Genomic DNA, 17841 nt, shown 5'->3' with positions numbered 1-17841 from the left:
TGCTGTGAGCTATGACGCCAAGAGAGACATAGTGAGACTGTCAAAAAAAAATTGCCAATTTTTGTTGTTGTTGGTACAGTTTGGTCGGGGCTAGGGCTGGGGCCGAACCTGCCACCCTCAGTATATCGGGCCAGCGCCCTACTCACTGAGCCACAGGTGCTGTCCAGAATTGCCAATTTTTTAAAGATATCATAAAGGTGTTTTTTTGTTTTTTTTTTTTGGGGGGGAGGGTGATGGGGGGACAGAGTCTCACTATGTCTCCCTGGGTAGAGTGCCATGGCATCACAGCTCACAGCAACCTCCAACTCTTGGGCTTAAGCAATTCTCTTGCCTTAGTCTCCCAAGTAGCTGGAACTATAGGCATCCTCCATAACACCCGGCTACTTTTTGTTCCAGTTGTCATTGTTGTTTTAGCTGGCCTGGTTGGGGTTCTAACCACCCCCACCTCCCGCCTCAGTGTATATGGCTGGTACCGTAACCACTGTGCTACAGGCACCAAGCCAATAAAGTTATTTTTTTAAAGTGCTCATCTTTTAAAGATATATTCTGAAAATAACTATTGACGAAATTATGTTTGGAATTTCACACAAGATAATTTGAGAAATAAAACAGACGTATTTAAAGAAGGACCGAACTAGCCATGTGTTTGTAACTGTTAAGGCTGGATTATGACCACATATTAGTCTCATTCAGTAGATGTCAAAAATCTTCCAAAATTAAAGATTATTTTTAATTATCAGTATATAGTAAAAGAGAAACAAAATACTCAAGTGGAGATGACACATATATAATAAAATCTCTAATTTATTACGATATATTTTTAAAATATCAATAAAAAAATTTTAATTCATAAAACATAAATATTATCTTCAGAAACTAATTTTGATTCACTACCTGTAAGAAGTTGAGAAACTTGCTGGTTTAATATGATAAATGCAAAAAGATTATACTACTATATAAACCAAATTCTAAATATCCACTGTAAACTGGAAAATATAAAATGCATTTTAGTTGACTAGTATTTTACTTACATTTTCCATATAGTTTGGTTTAAAGCCCTCTTGCTGTCGCCGCAGTTCCTCCTGTTCTCTGTGTCGGATCATTTCTTCCTCACGACGACGATGTTCCTCTTCATGTCTAAAAAATGTTTCAAACTAAAATTTCAGCAATATGACATGTGAGCCATAATTAAATATTTTATTTCATTTGCATTTTGTCTAATCTGTGATTAGTGCTTGGCCATCACATCTTATATTTATTTACCTTCCTTCTATTTTGTTCGTCTTTAATAAATCAAATCAAACAAAGAAATAAAGTAACTTAACTAAGATTAACCAAATAAAGTAACAACATATAACTCAGATAGTTATTTGCTCATATTCAAGAAATTAAGAGTTCGGGGTGGCGCCCGTTGCTCAAGGAATAGAGCACCAGACCCATATACTGGAGGTGGTGGGTTCAAACCTGGTCCCGGCCAGAAACTGCAAAAAAAAAAAAAAAAGTGGCGGCACCTGTGGCTCAGCGAGTAGGGTGCCGGCCCCATATGCCGAGGGTGGCGGGTTCAAACTCAGCCCTGGCCAAACTGCAACAAAAGAAATAGCTGGGCGTTGTGGCGGGCGCCTGTAGTCCCAGCTACTCGGGAGGCTGAGGCAAGAGAATCGCTTAAGCCCAGGAGCTGGAGGTTGCTGTGAGCTGTGTGATGCCACGGCACTCTACCAAGGGCCATAAAGTGAGACTCTGTCTCTACCAAAAAAAAAAAAAAGTAAGAGTTCAAGAAAGCTCAAGCATATGCCCACTTACTATAAAAAGAGAAAAGTCTAGGATCTATATCATTGGCATAGCAAAGTTCTCAAAGTCACTCAAAAACACATCAAGAGATAAAATCACTTCAAAAGACTACAATGCCTGGATAGCCCAGTATGTGCAAACAGAAGCCTTATTAACTGCTCTGTACCATTTTTATTAACCCCATAAGAAAATCCCCTATAACCCTCAACCTGTTTTTATAAAGTTAAGTTTTATAGGATAACCATTTACTTTATGGAACTATCTATAGGCACTTTGGGTCTATAGCAGTTCAATACTTGAGAGACGATACGACCTGCAAAGATCGAAATATTTAGTCTTATTCTAGTTTTGCCCAACCCTGTCCTGGAGGTACATTCAAGCAAAAACCACTATGTGAACATGCAGGATTACAACCAAATCAGTAGTAACAGATTCACATTATATTGAGATTAAAAATCAAAGCAAATTCAAATATATACAGGTTGAGTATTCTTAATTCAAAAAGTTCCAAAATCCAAAAAAAAAAAAAAAAGTGCTCACTGGATCCCTCTAGGTTTCAGGATAGGGATATTCAACTACTAAATGTAATACAAACATTCCAAAATAAGAAAAAAGTCCCTAACATTTCTAGTCTCAAGCATTTTGAACAAGGGATATTCAACCTGCATGCCCTCCACCAAAAAAATTTGTAATAGTAGTTTAAATACTGAAGGCTATATAAAACTGATTCGCCTTAATTAGGTCTCAATTTCCAGATTACTTTTTTTTTTAATTTAATGTCATATAGGACATCCTTTATTTATTTTTTTGACATAGAGCCTCAAGCTGTCACCCTGGGTAGAGTGCTGTGGCATCACAGCTCACAGCAACCTCAAACTCCTGGGCTCAAGCGATTCGCCTGACTCCGCCAAGTAGCTGGGACTAAAAGTAGCTGGGACTACAGGCTCCTGCCACAACACCCGGCTGTTTTTTGGTTGCGGCTGTCATTGTTGTTTGGCGGGCCAGAGCTGGATTCGAACCGGCCAGTTCAGGTGTACATGGCTGGCATCTTAGCCGCTTGAGCCACAGGTGCCGAGCCTCCAGATTACTCTTACAAGAACTTTTCTACATAGAGAATTACAATTCTCAAATTTCAAGACATTTTGTTATTTTGTACAACATTCCCCCAAACACAGAAGTGGACTAAAGACATTGTGGGCGGCACCCGTAGCTCAGTGGGTAGGGCGCCGGCCACATACACTGGGGCTGGCGGGTTCGAACCCAGCCCAGGTCAGCTAAAACAACAGTGACAACTGCAACAACAACAAAAAATAGCCAGGCATTGTTGCAGACACCTGTAGTCCCAGCTACTTGGGAGGCTGAGACAAGAGAATAGCTTAAGCCCAAGAGTTTGAGGTTGCTATGAGCTATGATGCCACAGCACTCTACCCGGGGCAACAGCTTGAGACTCTGTCTCAATAAATAAACAAACAAACAAACAGACACACATTGTGATTTCTCCCATTGCCAGACAAAAAACTTCCCTGTTAAGACTTATGTCAGGCCACATAAAGTAAAAAGACAATGTTCCTAACAAATTTCAAGCAACATCTGGACTATTTTGAGACTACTGTTTAACTCTGCAAAATATAACTCTATTACATTCCTTAAAGAAAAAAAAAATCTTCAAGTAAATTGGTTAGTCTTTTTCCTGGAGATTAACATATTTCATACATTTTACTGTTCAGAAAATACTTTCACATTCGTATACCTAAAAATGTATATTAGGTACAGGATAAGAATTCCCTTATTAAAATACTCTTATGCCAAATGTGTTCGAATTCAGAGTTTTTCCCATTTTTAAAAAAGGAAAAAATATACTAATATAACTTATATTCCCAGTCGGATTTGGGGCAGCACCCAATAATTAACCACATTAATGTTTCTGTAGTAAGATGAAAATTCACACTGCTTGGAAATAATAAAAGTTTTATATAACCACAACATGAATCTGAGTCAAGCTTTGCCATCAAATAGACTCATGACAGATTCTTCCACTCAATAAATGATACGAGAAAAAACTTTTGGTTTCAGGCTTTTTATTCTTCAGAATTGCAGAGAGAGTAGAGTATTGAAGACACAATGACTTTGTTGGAGGCCAAAGTCCAACACATAATTTTAAAAGGGCAAATCCATTCCCAGTAACAGAAATATGTGCACCATGTGTGACATACATGTACACACAAATATATTATCCCATGGCAAATGTAAAAGGTTGAAAACATATTAATCAGTTGCAATTTGAGGACAATTAAGGTTCACTGACCCCCCCCCCCCAGGAACAATTGTTACAAAGAGGTAGATCTGCATCTACTAACATGAAAGAAAGTGCTACAGTGTAGTTGTCAGAAAAAAGGCAAGTAAAAAAACAAATGGTATTCCTATTACAGCTTTTAAGTACAGTTACGACAAATTTTAACATCCTTTGCATGTTTTATTGAAAACTAACAAAATTAATTTTTTTCTTTTTTTCCCTCTTCTTGCTTCTGGCAGCCTTCAGAACCAGAAAAGATTCAAAGAGTTCCCTCAATTCTACACTTTGTTTTATTTAGAAGCCCACAAATTATTTATAGGTCACAAGCGTATTTCTCATTTTTGCACGATTTAAAAAATTGAGACACCCTAAGCACTAAGCTACAATGCCTACTAGATAAAATTTTCCTACTGTTTTTGCTCAATACCATGCCCTCACATCTACGACAGGGCCCAAGATATCACAAGGGGGTTGTAACAATTCGCCAAATAACTTAAGGAAATGAATAAGTGGATGGGTAGGTGAATAAGTAGGTGAGGAGAGAAGGAATAAGTGATCAAACAAAATAAAAAACTAAATGATTAAGTCACAAATTGAACCAGTTCATCCCAAACTGTCATCTCTGTTGTCTTTTTGTATTACCAAAGGCTCCAAAGATTTAAGTGACCTATGAAAAACTGATTTATCTGTAGCATTAAATGGAAAACCAGAAACTTGTATACTGCAACAAAATTTGTTCATTTATCTAAAAAATGTATTATCCTAATTTTGTCTGTCTTCAAACCAAGATCTGACTTACAATAAGTAAAGCTGGGTTTTGGGGGAGTTTTTTTTTTTTTTGAGACAGAGTCTCACTATGCCGCCCTTGATAGAATGCCGTGGCATCCCAGCTCACAGCAACCTCAAACTCTGGAGCTTAAGCGATTCTCTTGCCTCAGCCTCCCAAGTGGCTAGGACTACAGGCACCCACAACACCACCTAGCTATTTTTTTGTTGCAGTTGTCATTGTTGTTTAGCTGGCCCGGGCTGGGTTCCAACCCACCAGCCTCAGTGTATGTGGCCAACGCCGTAACCACTGTGCTACGGGCACCAAGCCAAGTAAAGCCATCTTACGTCATCGCTTCCATTTAATTGTAACAATTATCTTGAAAGTATGAGATATATTTAATGATTCTTAGTATGAAATAAGTTTCTAGACACAACCAATTTTTCCTTTCCTTTATACATGTTGCAAAACTACTCAGTTTTGGCTCAGTGCCTGTAGCTCAGCAGTTATAGCACCGGCCTTAGACACTGGGGCTGGCGCGTTCGAACCCAGCCTAGGCCTGCCAAACAATGACAATGACAACAAAAAAATAGCTGGGCATTGTGGTGGGTGCCTGTAGTCACAGCTACTTGGGAGGCTGGGGCAAGAGAATCTCTAAAGCTCAAGAGTTGGAGGTTGCTATGAGCTGTGATGCCATGGTACCCTACCGAGGGCAACATAGTGATACTGTCTCAAAAAAACAAAACAAACAAAAAACTACAATTTTAAGACAAGTTAATCCATTTCTAAAATCAAGGTTCTTACAGTTAATTTCAAAAGAAATTGCCTAGCCACCAGGCAAGAGTAAGGAGGTTCTAACAGATTTTTTATCATTGCCTCCATTTGCTAGAACTTAGCCAAACATAAAGGTCACCCATCATTACTGAGATATTTTTACTATTAATGTTCGATTATCTGAATTTTAAATTGAATCTGATACACTTTTTATTGAGATATCTAAATACTGAAAAAAATTATGCAATAAAAGATTACCATGTATGCAAACTAGTTATCACACATATCTTAAACCTATACGAGATTTAGTCTAGTCTTATTCTTTAGTTTTATCCCATAAGCACACCATTCTATTTCTGTGCACTTTACTTTCTTTTTAATAACTCTATCATTCAGACTAATGTCTACCTCACTCCTATATTATTGTAAGTTCCATAATGACAGAGTTTTTTTCTTTTGTTCTCTATTTTATCCCCATACCAAAGTACTATTTTCCTTTCTCTTTTCTGTATTTTTAACATTTTTTTGACATACAGGAAAGTTGCATAAATAGTACAAAGTTCCTATATATAGGAACTCCTATATCTATCCCTGATATTAACATCTTACATAACTATGGCATAATCACGGAAACCAGAAATGAACACTGGTACAATACTGTAATTAATTACAGACCTTATTAAAATTTCAAGTTTCCCCACTAATGTCTTTTTCTGTTCCACAACCTTAACCAGAATCCCACATTGCAATTTAATCATTATTTTTCCTTAATCTCCTCCATGCGATAACAGTTCAGTCTTTCTGTCTTTTATGAATTTGATACTAGTAAAGAGAAATGATTATTTTGTAAAAACATCCTTCAATGTCGGTTTGTCTGATGTTTTCTCATGATTGGAATGAGGTTACACATACTGGACAAGAAAACCACAGAAATGATACTGTACCCTACCCAAGAAGCTTCTGGGCTACTAGGGAGGCTGAGGCAGGACAATCGCTTGACGTTTGAGGTTGCTGTGAGCTATGTGACACCACGGCACTCAACCAAGAGAGACAAAGTGAGACTCTGTCTAAAAAAAAAAAAAAAAAAAAGGCAGCTTCTGGATATCAACTGTCTTATTACAGAAAGGTGACAGGAGATTTGATATTCGGTTATAGTGGTGACTACTGGGATTTCTTTTTTTTGAGGGTCTAATTATGTCGCCCTCGGTAGAGTGCCATGGCATCACAGCTCACAGCAACCTCCAGCTCTTGAGCTTAGGCGATTCTCTTGCCTCAGCCTCGAGTAGCTGGGATTACAGGAACTATTGGGATTCTTAATTTTAAATTACTGTTTCTTCAATTTTTGCCTACCAACTTTGGCATCTATCAATAAACCTTGTCTGCAGGCTCAGCACCAGCCACATGCACCGAGAGTGGTGGGTTCAAACCCGGCCCGGGGCAACTAAACAACAATGACAACGGCAACCAAACACTAGCTGGGTATTGTGTCAGGTGCCAGTAGTCCCAGCTACTTGGGAGGCTGAGGCAAGAGAATCGCTTAAGCCCAAGAGTTGGAGGTTGCTGTGATGCCATGGCACTCTGCCGAGGGGGACATAATTAAGACTCTGTCTCAAAAAAAAAAAACCTTGTCTGCAGCAATTATTACTATAGTGTTAATATTTTCCAAATGATTATTTTCTAAATACCTCATTCTTTTTGCATTAATTAGCATTCCACTATAAAGAATGGCTGTCTTTCTTCCCTAATTTATTCAATGACTTTTATCAGCATGTTTTATTCTCTGATTTAAAATCTAGTAATATCCTTTTTATTTTGTTGGTGAAACCATTACAGTTTGACTATTAGGAGCTAATTCAAGTTGAATCTTAGGTTCTTTATGTTTTGTTCTGCTGTGGGTTGGGGCTTTTATTTTTGTTTTTCTTTTCTTTCTTTTTTTTTTTTTTTGAGGCAGGGTTTCACTCTGCTACCAAGGCTATAGTGCAAGTCGTGCAGTCAGAGCTTACTACAAAGCAACCCTCTTGCCTTACCCTCCCCAAGCAATTAGAACTCAGGTGAACACCACTATGTCTGGCTAATTTTTTTGTCTGTAAAGACAGGATCTCACTATGTAACCCAGAATGGCTCCCAAAGTGCTAAAAATACAGGCAGGAACTACTACACCCAGCTGAATCCAGCTGAATCCTGGGTTCTACTGACAAGCTCTACTCTTTTTAAGCACTTTCTTACTCTGTGACATAAGATACTCAGTGTCATCTTGGTTTTTCAGTCCTAGAATCAATCACATCTCAAAAAAACCTATAGTTCCTTTCATTAGGTAATGGTGCTTAGAAACAACAAAGATCTGGGTACTAGATGTGCTCATTGTTTACTGAAGCATCACTTCTCCCAAGGTCTCTCAGTGGATAGAACATACAGTATATGTACATATATTAACCCAGATATATAAACTAACATCTATATTTCCGCATCTGTCAATATTAAAAACCAATGAGTTCATAATTATAACTCTGATTCCAAACCAACACCACATCCCCTTTCAGTGCGATTATGCTATTCATCTGTAATTAAGCCCTTCATCTTTCCGCAAAAATGAGTGAGAATCCTGGATTTCGTTATCTATGATACACAGTCATACATCAGAAACCCATAAGTGATTGGTTCCAGAAATTCCCCAGATACTCAAATCTATACTAAAGTACCTGATTTAAAAAAGGCATAGTATTTACAGACAACCCACACCCATCTTCCCATATAATTTATTTTCTTTTAGAGACAGGATCAGACACTTCTCACCCCGGCTAAAGTACAGTGGCATATCCATGTCTCATGTAACCTCAAAATCCTAGGCTCAGGGCAGCGCCCATAGCTCAGTGGGTAGGGTGCCAGCTATATACAACAAGGCTGGCAGGTTTGAACCCAGCCCAGGCCAGCTAAACAACAATGACAACTGCAACAAAAAAAATAGCTGGGCATTGTGGCGGGTGCCTGTAGTCCTAGCTACTTGGGAGGCTGAGACGAGAGAATCACTTAAGTTCAAGAGTTTGAGGTTGCTGTGAGCTTTGATGCCATAGCACTCTTCCAAGGGTAACAAAGTAAGACTCTGTCTCCAGAAAAGAAAAAAAAAAAAAAAATCCTAGGCTCAAGTGGTCCTCCCAGCTCAGCCTCCCAAGTAGCTAGGACTACAAGCATGCATCACAGTATTGAGATAACTTATTTTTTGTATTAACAAAAAATAGGTCTGGCTGTGTTGCCTAGGCTGGTCTTGAATTCCTGGCCTCAAGAGATCCTTCTACTTTAGGCTCCCAAAGCACTTAAATTACAAGCATTAGCCACCAAGCCTGGTGCTCTCATATACTTTATTTTTGTTTGTTTTTTTTTTCTTTAAACAGAGCCTGAGCTAGAGTGCAGTGGCATCTTCATAGCTTACTGCAGTCTCAAACTCCTAGGCTCAAGAGATCTTCCTGCCTAAACCTCTCAAAGTGCTGGTACCACAAGCACAAACCACCATGCCCAGCTCTCCCATATACTTTAAATCCTTTTTGGATCTCCCATATACTTTAAATCACTTTAGATTAGATTACTTATACTACTTAACACAAAGTAAAGGCTACGTAAATAATTGTTATGTTGTATTGTTTACAGAATGACAAGAAAAGTCTGTACACATTCAGTACAGACAACAAAAAAAATTTTTTTTTCCAAATAGTTTGGAAAGAATATTGCTTGAATGCATGGATGTGAATACAGACAAACTGTATCTACTTATTTATTCACTTAAAAAGTATACACACAGGCCAGGTGCAGTGGCTTATGCATGTAATCCCAGCACTCTGGGAGGCCTAGCCGGAAAGATTGCTTAAGGTCAGGAGTTCAAGACCAGCCTGAGCAATGTGAAACCCCATCTCTACTAAAAATAGAAAAATTAGCCGGGCATTGTAGTCCAGCTACTTGGGAGGACGAGGCAGGAGAATTGCCTGAGCCCAGGAATTTCAGGTTACTGTGAGCTAGGCTGAGGCCATGGCACTTTATCCTGGGCAAGGGAATGAGACTCCATCTCAAAAAAGTTTACACATAATTTTAAAACTGTAATCCATACCCGAAACTAGATAATAGAATTTATAAATAGTTCTTCTCATCGTTAGTCTTACGGTGTCTAATAAAGATACTATTTTCCAAAGTTATTTAGAAACCTTATTTTCTTCTTCATCCCCGTTCAGTGTGATCATGTTATTCATCTGTAATAGTCATTTATTATTATTTTTGTGCCCTATTTTGGGTTCCATCTCACATTCTGCTTGGTTTTCTATTTTGGGGGGAACATGAAGGGTAAGGTACCATTTCAAAAAGCCTAGCCATCAAGTCAAAGTATAAGAGGAAAAAACTGGGTTTAGGTAAGGTTTTGTGTTGGCAGAGAGGATGTTTCCTTTTCTTTGTGAAAGTAGAAGAGATTTGAAGGTTGTTTACATAAAAAGGAAAGAAAAATAAAGTTGAAAAAGGTGGAAAGTTGTGTACAATAGTGGTTCTCAAATTTTCAGGTGCATCAGAATTACCTAGAGGATTCTAGGTGGCTGAGCCCCACCACTATAGTTTCTGATTCAGTGGTTCTGCTGGGAGGCTTGAGACTTGGCAAACAATTCCCTAGGTAAGAATGCGGATGCTGCCTGAGTACCGTATCTGAGAATAACTTGAGTACAGTAAAATCATATACAAACAAATATATATATATATACACAAAACCAAGTGCAAAGACAAATGTACACTGAAATATACTAAATACCACTTATCTGTAGACTGTGGAGAAGCTTCAGATTAATTCACAGATTTCAATTCTTTACTTTCCCATGAACGCATTATTTCTTACCACAAGCACTTAGTATTTTTAAAATAAATATTTAAAAATCCAAATTCTACATTTGCTTCACCTATCATAGCTCTGTCCACAACACTCCCTAATTACTATAATTTTTAAAACATTTATCCCATTATATGTTACAATTAAATATTACAGGGAAAAGGAAAGCTATCAATTTTTGTTTATACATCATGGATTAACCACTCTCCCAACTTCCTTACTTTAACCTAAAAGATTTTAACTTAGCTATCATTATTATCTACTATGTATTGAGAGCTGAAATGTGCATACCCTTTTTACCATGAGGTCACATCTAGAAATCTTTTCTAAATAAATTATTCAAAGCATAAAGATGCATAAAGAAAATTACAGTATATTACATACATGACAAAATAAAAACTAAGAGAAATTCAAATACATCCATCTAGAACTAAAAGTAGACCTTCCACTTGATGTAGCAATCCAAATACTGGATATCTACCCAAAGAAAAAGAAGTCTCTTTTTTAACAAAGACACCTGTACCAAAGTGTTTATTGTCCTACAATTCACAATTGCAAAAATACGAAACCAACATAAATGCCCATCAACTGGTGAGTGGATAAAGAAAACACACATACACCATGGAGTACTATTTAGTCATAAAATGGAATGAAATAATGTCTTTTAGAGCAACTTGGATGGAACTGGGGACCATTACCCTAAGTGAAGGAATAATGAAATGTGAGGAATGAAAAAAGATACCACATGTTCTCACTTGTAAGTGGAACCGAAACCAGCAATATATAAGGTCATCAAGAGTGGTAATGGACATGGGAAACTAAGAAAGAAGGAGAAGCGTGAGGGACAAAAATCTCCCTACCAGTCACAGTGTACACTATTCTGGTGATAGGTATTCTTTTTTTTTTAAGACAGAGACTCAAGTTGTTGACCTGGATAGAGTGCCATGGTGTCACAGTTCACAGCAACCTCCAACTTTGGCTCAAGGGATCCTCTTGCCTCAGTTTTTTCTTTTTTTTAAGAGACAGCTTTACTTTGTTACCCTCAGTGGAGTGCTGTGGCATCCTAGCTTACAGCAACCTCCAACTCCTGGGTTCAGGCGATTCTCTTGCCTCAGCCTCCCGAAGAGCTGGGAAGACAGATGCCCACCACAATGCACGGCTATTTTTTGTTATTACAGTTTGGCCGGGGCCGGTTTTGAACCCACCACCCTCAGTATACAGTGCAGTGCCCTACCCACTGAGCAACAGGCATCGCCCTAGTTTTTTCTAATTTTAGTAGAGATGGGGGTCTCACTTTTTGCTCAGGCTGGTCTCAAACTCCTGAGCTCAAGCAATCCATCCGCCTCAGCCTCCCAGAGTGCTGGGATTAGAGGCTTGAGCCACAGCACTCAAGCCTGGTGACAGGTATTCTGAAAGCCCTAACTTCGGCATGATACAATTCCTCTGCACAACAAAAAACACTTGTACCCCCTAAATACTTTGAAATTTAAAAATAAAGTTCATGTTTGTGTTACAATGATGGTCTTTTACCTCAGTTGTATTTGTTTTCGTTTTTGTAATTCTTGGTTTCTGAGTTCTTCCAAGCGTCTCAGTTCTTCTTGACGTCTCATTAGATCTGTAAAATATTGATTATACATTAATGTTGACTAAAATGTTTACTTTAATGTTTATTAAAGCTTTTCTTTCTATATTTTTACATCAATAAGCATACACATTCTCTATCATTGGCAATATATCTATTAATCATTTTATAATGAAAGAATATAACAGAGCATATTGCAAGGGTACAAGTCAAATCTATCAATAGAACATAAATGTCTTAACACAATAATTAAGTAAATGAGGTGAAAGCTATGTTGATTAGATTGATGTAAGCACTCCAAATCGTATTTAAAAAAATCAACACATTGTACCCCACAAATGCATAAATGCATTCACGATATATGTGTATATGACTTAATAAAAGGGAAAAAAAAGAATATAAGCTGTGTGATCAAATTAATATCCTTTCTGGGCATGTTAATATCCCTTCTGAGCCTGTGTATAAAAAGAGTAATAAAATTCCTCTGTATACTAAGAAATTAAAAGGGGTAGTAACTGTTTTAACATAAGACCTGGCACATACCAAGAACACAATAAATGCTATATTAACTGGTTTTTATTCATAATTTTTAAACAAACTAATTTTTTTCAGCAGCAAATGCAAACCCCCAAAGATGCTTTGAGGGACCACAGCAGAGGGCACTTAAGAACCAGATCAAACAGGAATAGATAGGGCACTACAAAAAACCCAAAGAACAAACTTCCCATCACAATTAGTGTAAGATTCCTCCTTCACAAATGGAAGAAGTGGAAAAAGAGAGAATTTTTCAAAGGTAAAAACCAGGCTCAATTACTGATGTGAACAAGACTGTTTTCAACAACAGAAAGCATTCTTGGCTGGGTGCCTGTAGCTCAAGTGACTAAGGCCCCAGCCACATACACCAGAGCTGGCAATTCGAATCCAGCCTGGCCTGCCAAACAACAACAACTACAACCAAAAAATAGCTGGGCGTTGTGGCGGCACTTGTAGTCCCAGCTACTTGGGAGGCTGAGGCAAGAGAATCGCTTGAGCCCAGGAGTTGGAGGTTGCTGTAAGCTGTGATGCCATAGCACTCTACCCAGGGCAATAGCTTGAGGCTCTGTCTCAAAAAAAAAAAAAAAAATTAAAAAAAAAAGCATTCTTATTATCACCAATCTCAAATTTTAGAGTAAGGTAAGATAATGAAAAGTACATTTATACTACACGTCTGAGAAATAGTATATGACCTTCCCAAGCTAAAAATGTTTGAGGCTAAAGCCAGGCACCATGGCTCACGCCTATAATCCCAGCACCCTGGGAGGTTGAGGTGGGAGGATTGCTTGATCTCAGGAGTTGCGGACCAGATTGAGCAAAAGCAACATCCTATCTCTACTAAAAACAGAAAAATTTGGCTCACCGCCAGTGGCTCAAGAGGCTGAGGCACCAGCCACATACACCTGAGCTGACAGGTTCGAATCCAGCCCAGGCCAGCCAAACAACAATAACGGCTGCAGCCAAAAAAAATAGCTGAGCATTGTGGCAGGTGCTTGTAATCCCAGCTACTTGGGAGGCGGAGGCAGGAGAATCGCTTCAGCCCAGGAGTTGGAGGTTGCCGTGAGCTGTGATGCCACAGCACTCTACCCAGGGTGATGGCTTGAGGCTCTGTCTCCAAAAAAAAAAAACAGAAAAATTTTTCATGGTGTACCCTTGTAATCCCAGCTACTCAGGAGGATTGCTTGAGCCCAAGAGTTTAAGATTGTAGTGAGGTATGGCACCACTACACCCTACCACAGGTTACCCAACAAGACTGCATACAAATAAATAAATAAATCCAAGCTAAGAATCTTTATCTATAATATAGCACAAAATTACGTGTGCATACATTTGTATAAAAAATATTAAAATACACTGGGTGGCACAATTGTTGGTTACCTGTATTTTCCTTTTATCTTTATGATGTTATCTGAAATTTCTAATATAAACATAAATTGCCTCAAATGAATCCTTCCTAATAAATCCCTATATTTCAACAGCTGACTTACATACAAAATACAATAGCTAGTTAATCTAAGGTGCCAACAGCCCTACCATCATAACCACAGCAAGACAGGCATCATAACCTCATAAGGTTAAGTATTATTAAATAATAATAAAAAATAAGGGCAAGGTTAAGTATTATTAAATAATAATAAAAAATAAGGGCGGTGCCTGTGGCTCAAAGGAGTAAGGCGCTGGCCCCATATGCCAGACCTGGCGGGTTCAAACCTAGCCCCGGTCAAAAACTGCAAAAAAACCAAACCAAACAAAAATAATAATAAATAAAAATTTTAATTTCTAGATTAAAAATAGATTGAATTATATATAAATTTTTATCAAAGAAAAAGAAAGATTCAGAAAGATTACAAAATTGGCTCAGACAACTAGCTATTACATGATTCAACTGTGCCCAATTCTCTCCTTATTCCAAAGCTACTTCCAAAATGTAGTCCAAACCTGGTTGATCAGACACATCTGGGAAACTTTAAAAAATATGCATTTCCAGTTGACTCTGATAACATGCTAATGAAGAAAACATTTAACTATCATAAAAAACAGTAAAGACAACTATGATTTCAAACCTTTGTAACATTAGTTCACAAGCTCAAATGCTAATTAGAATTACTTAAATATCTTATAGCCTCAGACCAATCAAATCAATCTCTCTTGGAATATGTACAAAGCATATTAATTTTTGAAGCTCCTCTGAGGCCTCCATTTGTGTAACCAATGTTGAAAACCACACAACTATCATGCAATTATGCTACAGGTAGTAGAAAATAATCTACTTATATTTCTAAGAAGAAATATTTCAACACAGCCAATTCAGAAAAGTATCCTCCTATCACTACTAATTCAAGAAAGTCAATCACAATCAATATATAGTGTAACAATTTTATCTATGGCTTGTTTTGAAAGTTAGCTACTCTTTTTTTTTTTTTTGAGACAAAGCCTATGTCCCCCTCAGTAGAGTGTCGTGGTGGCACAGGTCACAGCAGCCTCCAAGTCTTGTGCTTAAGTGACTCTCTTGCCTCAGCCTCCTGAGTAGCTGGGACTACAGACAACCACCACAACACCCATCTACTTTTTGGTGCAGTTGTCATTCATGTTTACCTGGCCCAGGCAGGTTGCAAACAAGTCAGCCTCAGTGTATGTGGCTGGCACCCTAACCACTGTACTACAAGTGATTACGGCGCCACTTGCCATAAAATTAGCTACTCTTAAATAAGAGACTAAAAAATATACATTACATTTTTTCCATGAAAAGGAGTAAGAACATAAATCCTCCTTTTCTGACAACTGGATCTTCTACTATTCAATTTGAGAAAGGTGATTTAACCTAATTTTATTTAATTTATCCTCATCTCTAACACTGGTAGAACTAGCTCAAATTATCACATAAGCGATTACCAGATACTTAGGAGAACTAAAACCTGAAAACAAACTACAATTTTACACTAACTAAATTATATATTTTTTAATGTGCTAATACCTAACGTTCCTAAAATTTCACTGAAGTTTATACATTTGTACACTGCCACAACAATATCCTACAGAGAAAAAAAATTTCAACAACTAGAGGTATTTTCTCCTTCGATTCAATAAATCACTCAGGAATTTCCTTTTTTTTTTTTTTTTCGAGACAGAGTCTCACTTTGTCACCCTGGGTTGAGCGCCATGGCTTCATAGCTCACGGCAACCTCAAACTCCTGGGCTCAAGTGATCCTCTCGCCCTCAGCCTCCGAAGTGGCTGGGACTATAGGTGCCAACCACAACACCCAGTTAATTTTTTCAGAGACTGGGTGTCACTCTTGCTCAGGCTACTCTCAAACTCTGGCCTCCACCCTGGCCAAGAATTTTTCTTAAGCAAAACATCAAAATTTAAGCCTTTTTAATTTTGTGAAAGCAAAAAAATGGAAACCTAATGAACACACTAGAGCAAGACCTCATCTCTAAAAACAGCAGGGTGTTGCGGCAGGTGCCTATAGTCCCAGCTACTTGGGAAGCTGAAGCAAGAGAATTGCTTGAGCCTAAGAGTTTGAGTTTGCTGTGAGCTTTAACGTCAGCGCACTGTACCAAGGGCGACAAAGTGAAACTCTGTCTCAAAAAAAGTTTGATTTGCTAGATTTCGAGAAAAGAGCTTTCTTTTCTTTACTTTTTTTTGAGGCAGAGCCTCAACTCTATTGCCCCAAGCTAGAGAGCCAGGGCCCCAGCCTAGATAAAAGTAACCTCAAATTCCTGGATTCAATCAATTCTCCTGCCTCCACGTGCCAGAGTGATATGATTACGGGTATGAGCCACTGTGCAAGGCAGATAAAACTGCTTTCTCAATTTACTATTATGCAAGTCATAAAAACTGAATGTATCCCTTTTAAGAATTCTCCTCTCTAAAAATGCAAGATTTGAATCTATAGATTGAATAGGGATATCTTAGTCTCAAGGAAATGTTAAACTATTATGGCACACAAGATATATTTTGAATACAAGGATGCACAGATAGAAAGTAATAAAGCATGTATGATAAAAATTCAGACCCAGCATAAGGGCTCATGCCTATAATCCTAGCATTCAGGAAGGCTGAGGCAGGAGGATCACTTGAGCTCAGGAGTTCAAGAGCAGCATAAGGAAGAGCAAGACTTGTCTCTATTAAAACAGAAAAATGAGTAGGCACAGGTGGCATGCATCTGTAGACTCGGCTGCTTGGGAGACTGAGGCACAAGGATTGCTTAAGTTTCGGGTTGCAGTGAACTATGATGATGCCACTGCACTCTAGCCAGTGGCCACAAAGAGAGACCCTGTCTTAGGGGAAAAAAATAAAACTCTCTTCTTCCTTTGACAAGAGAAAAAATATAAAACAAACAAAACAAAAATTCAGGCTGTCCCACAGAAACAGTAATAGAAAACAAACCTAAGAAAGGAAGGGCAGTGCCTATGGCTCAGTGAGTAGGGCGCCGGCCCCATATACCAAGGATGGCGGATTCAAACCCAGCCCTGTCCAAACTGCAACAAACTTAAGAAAGGAGAAAAAACGACCCATGAATTATACCCCACTCAAGAGCCAGTTTAAGGTACAACGATCACTGACAATATTTTAATACAAGAGTTCAAAGAATATTGTTACTATGAGCCTTTATCAATCAAGAGAGGATAAAGCTATGAACAAAAAAGCCATTCCTAAAACTATTTAAAATGGGATTAACATTTAAACATACCTGAGAGTTATGATTAAAGAATATTAAGTCAGTGTCACAAATACAGACAAATTAGAGGCAAAATAACAAACACTCACAGAAAAAGAGAAGGAGGGCCATAATATACCTATTTCCTCTTTCTTTTTCTTTGGTAGTCAGGATCAAAAGATATCACATATAGGAAATAAAATACACTTCTATTACACTTATTAAGTTCAAAGGCATACATTAAAAATTGTAATATATTAAAGAAAAATCCAGTAGTGGAAAGGGAAAGAATACCAGCAAAATAATGGTACAGTGGCTTATATCTATAGTCCCAGCCACTCAGAAGGCTGAGGTGGGAGGATCGATTGAGCCCAGGAGCTTGAGAATATAGTGAAGCCAAGACCAGGCCACTGCTCCCAACCTCGGCAACACAGCAAGACCTTGTCCCTAAAAAAACTAAAATAAGTATCTGATGAAGAGTTAAAACTTTCTGCTGAGAATTACGTAAGTTATGGTAACAAAGGTAACATAAAATAATAATAAAGATAATTCAGGAATTATCTCCCACGGTGATAAAAAGAGAGGGGAGAA

General features: G+C 38.1%; 1 protein-coding gene across 2 annotated transcripts in view; it reads right to left on the bottom strand.

The window, feature by feature from the left end:
- Window positions 1–17841, bottom strand: part of PSPC1 (paraspeckle component 1) — a 115223-nt gene that overhangs the window by 57946 nt on the left and 39436 nt on the right. For both annotated transcript variants that reach the window (XR_008374664.1, XM_053564067.1), the window contains exons 5-6: window positions 12004–12088; window positions 1032–1137 (exon numbers count right to left, since the gene is read on the bottom strand). Coding sequence is in view for 1 of the 2 variants with exons in the window: in XM_053564067.1 (XP_053420042.1) it covers window positions 1032–1137; window positions 12004–12088 (191 nt within the window). In the remaining variant the exon portion in view is untranslated. The remainder of the gene's footprint in view (window positions 1–1031; window positions 1138–12003; window positions 12089–17841) is intronic.

This window comes from Nycticebus coucang, chromosome 15 (assembly GCF_027406575.1).
Source record: "Nycticebus coucang isolate mNycCou1 chromosome 15, mNycCou1.pri, whole genome shotgun sequence".
In the NCBI taxonomy this organism is placed as follows: Eukaryota; Metazoa; Chordata; class Mammalia; order Primates; family Lorisidae; genus Nycticebus; species Nycticebus coucang.
Note: the sequence above shows the minus strand (reverse complement) of the source record. Positions and strands in the feature narration are given on the sequence as shown.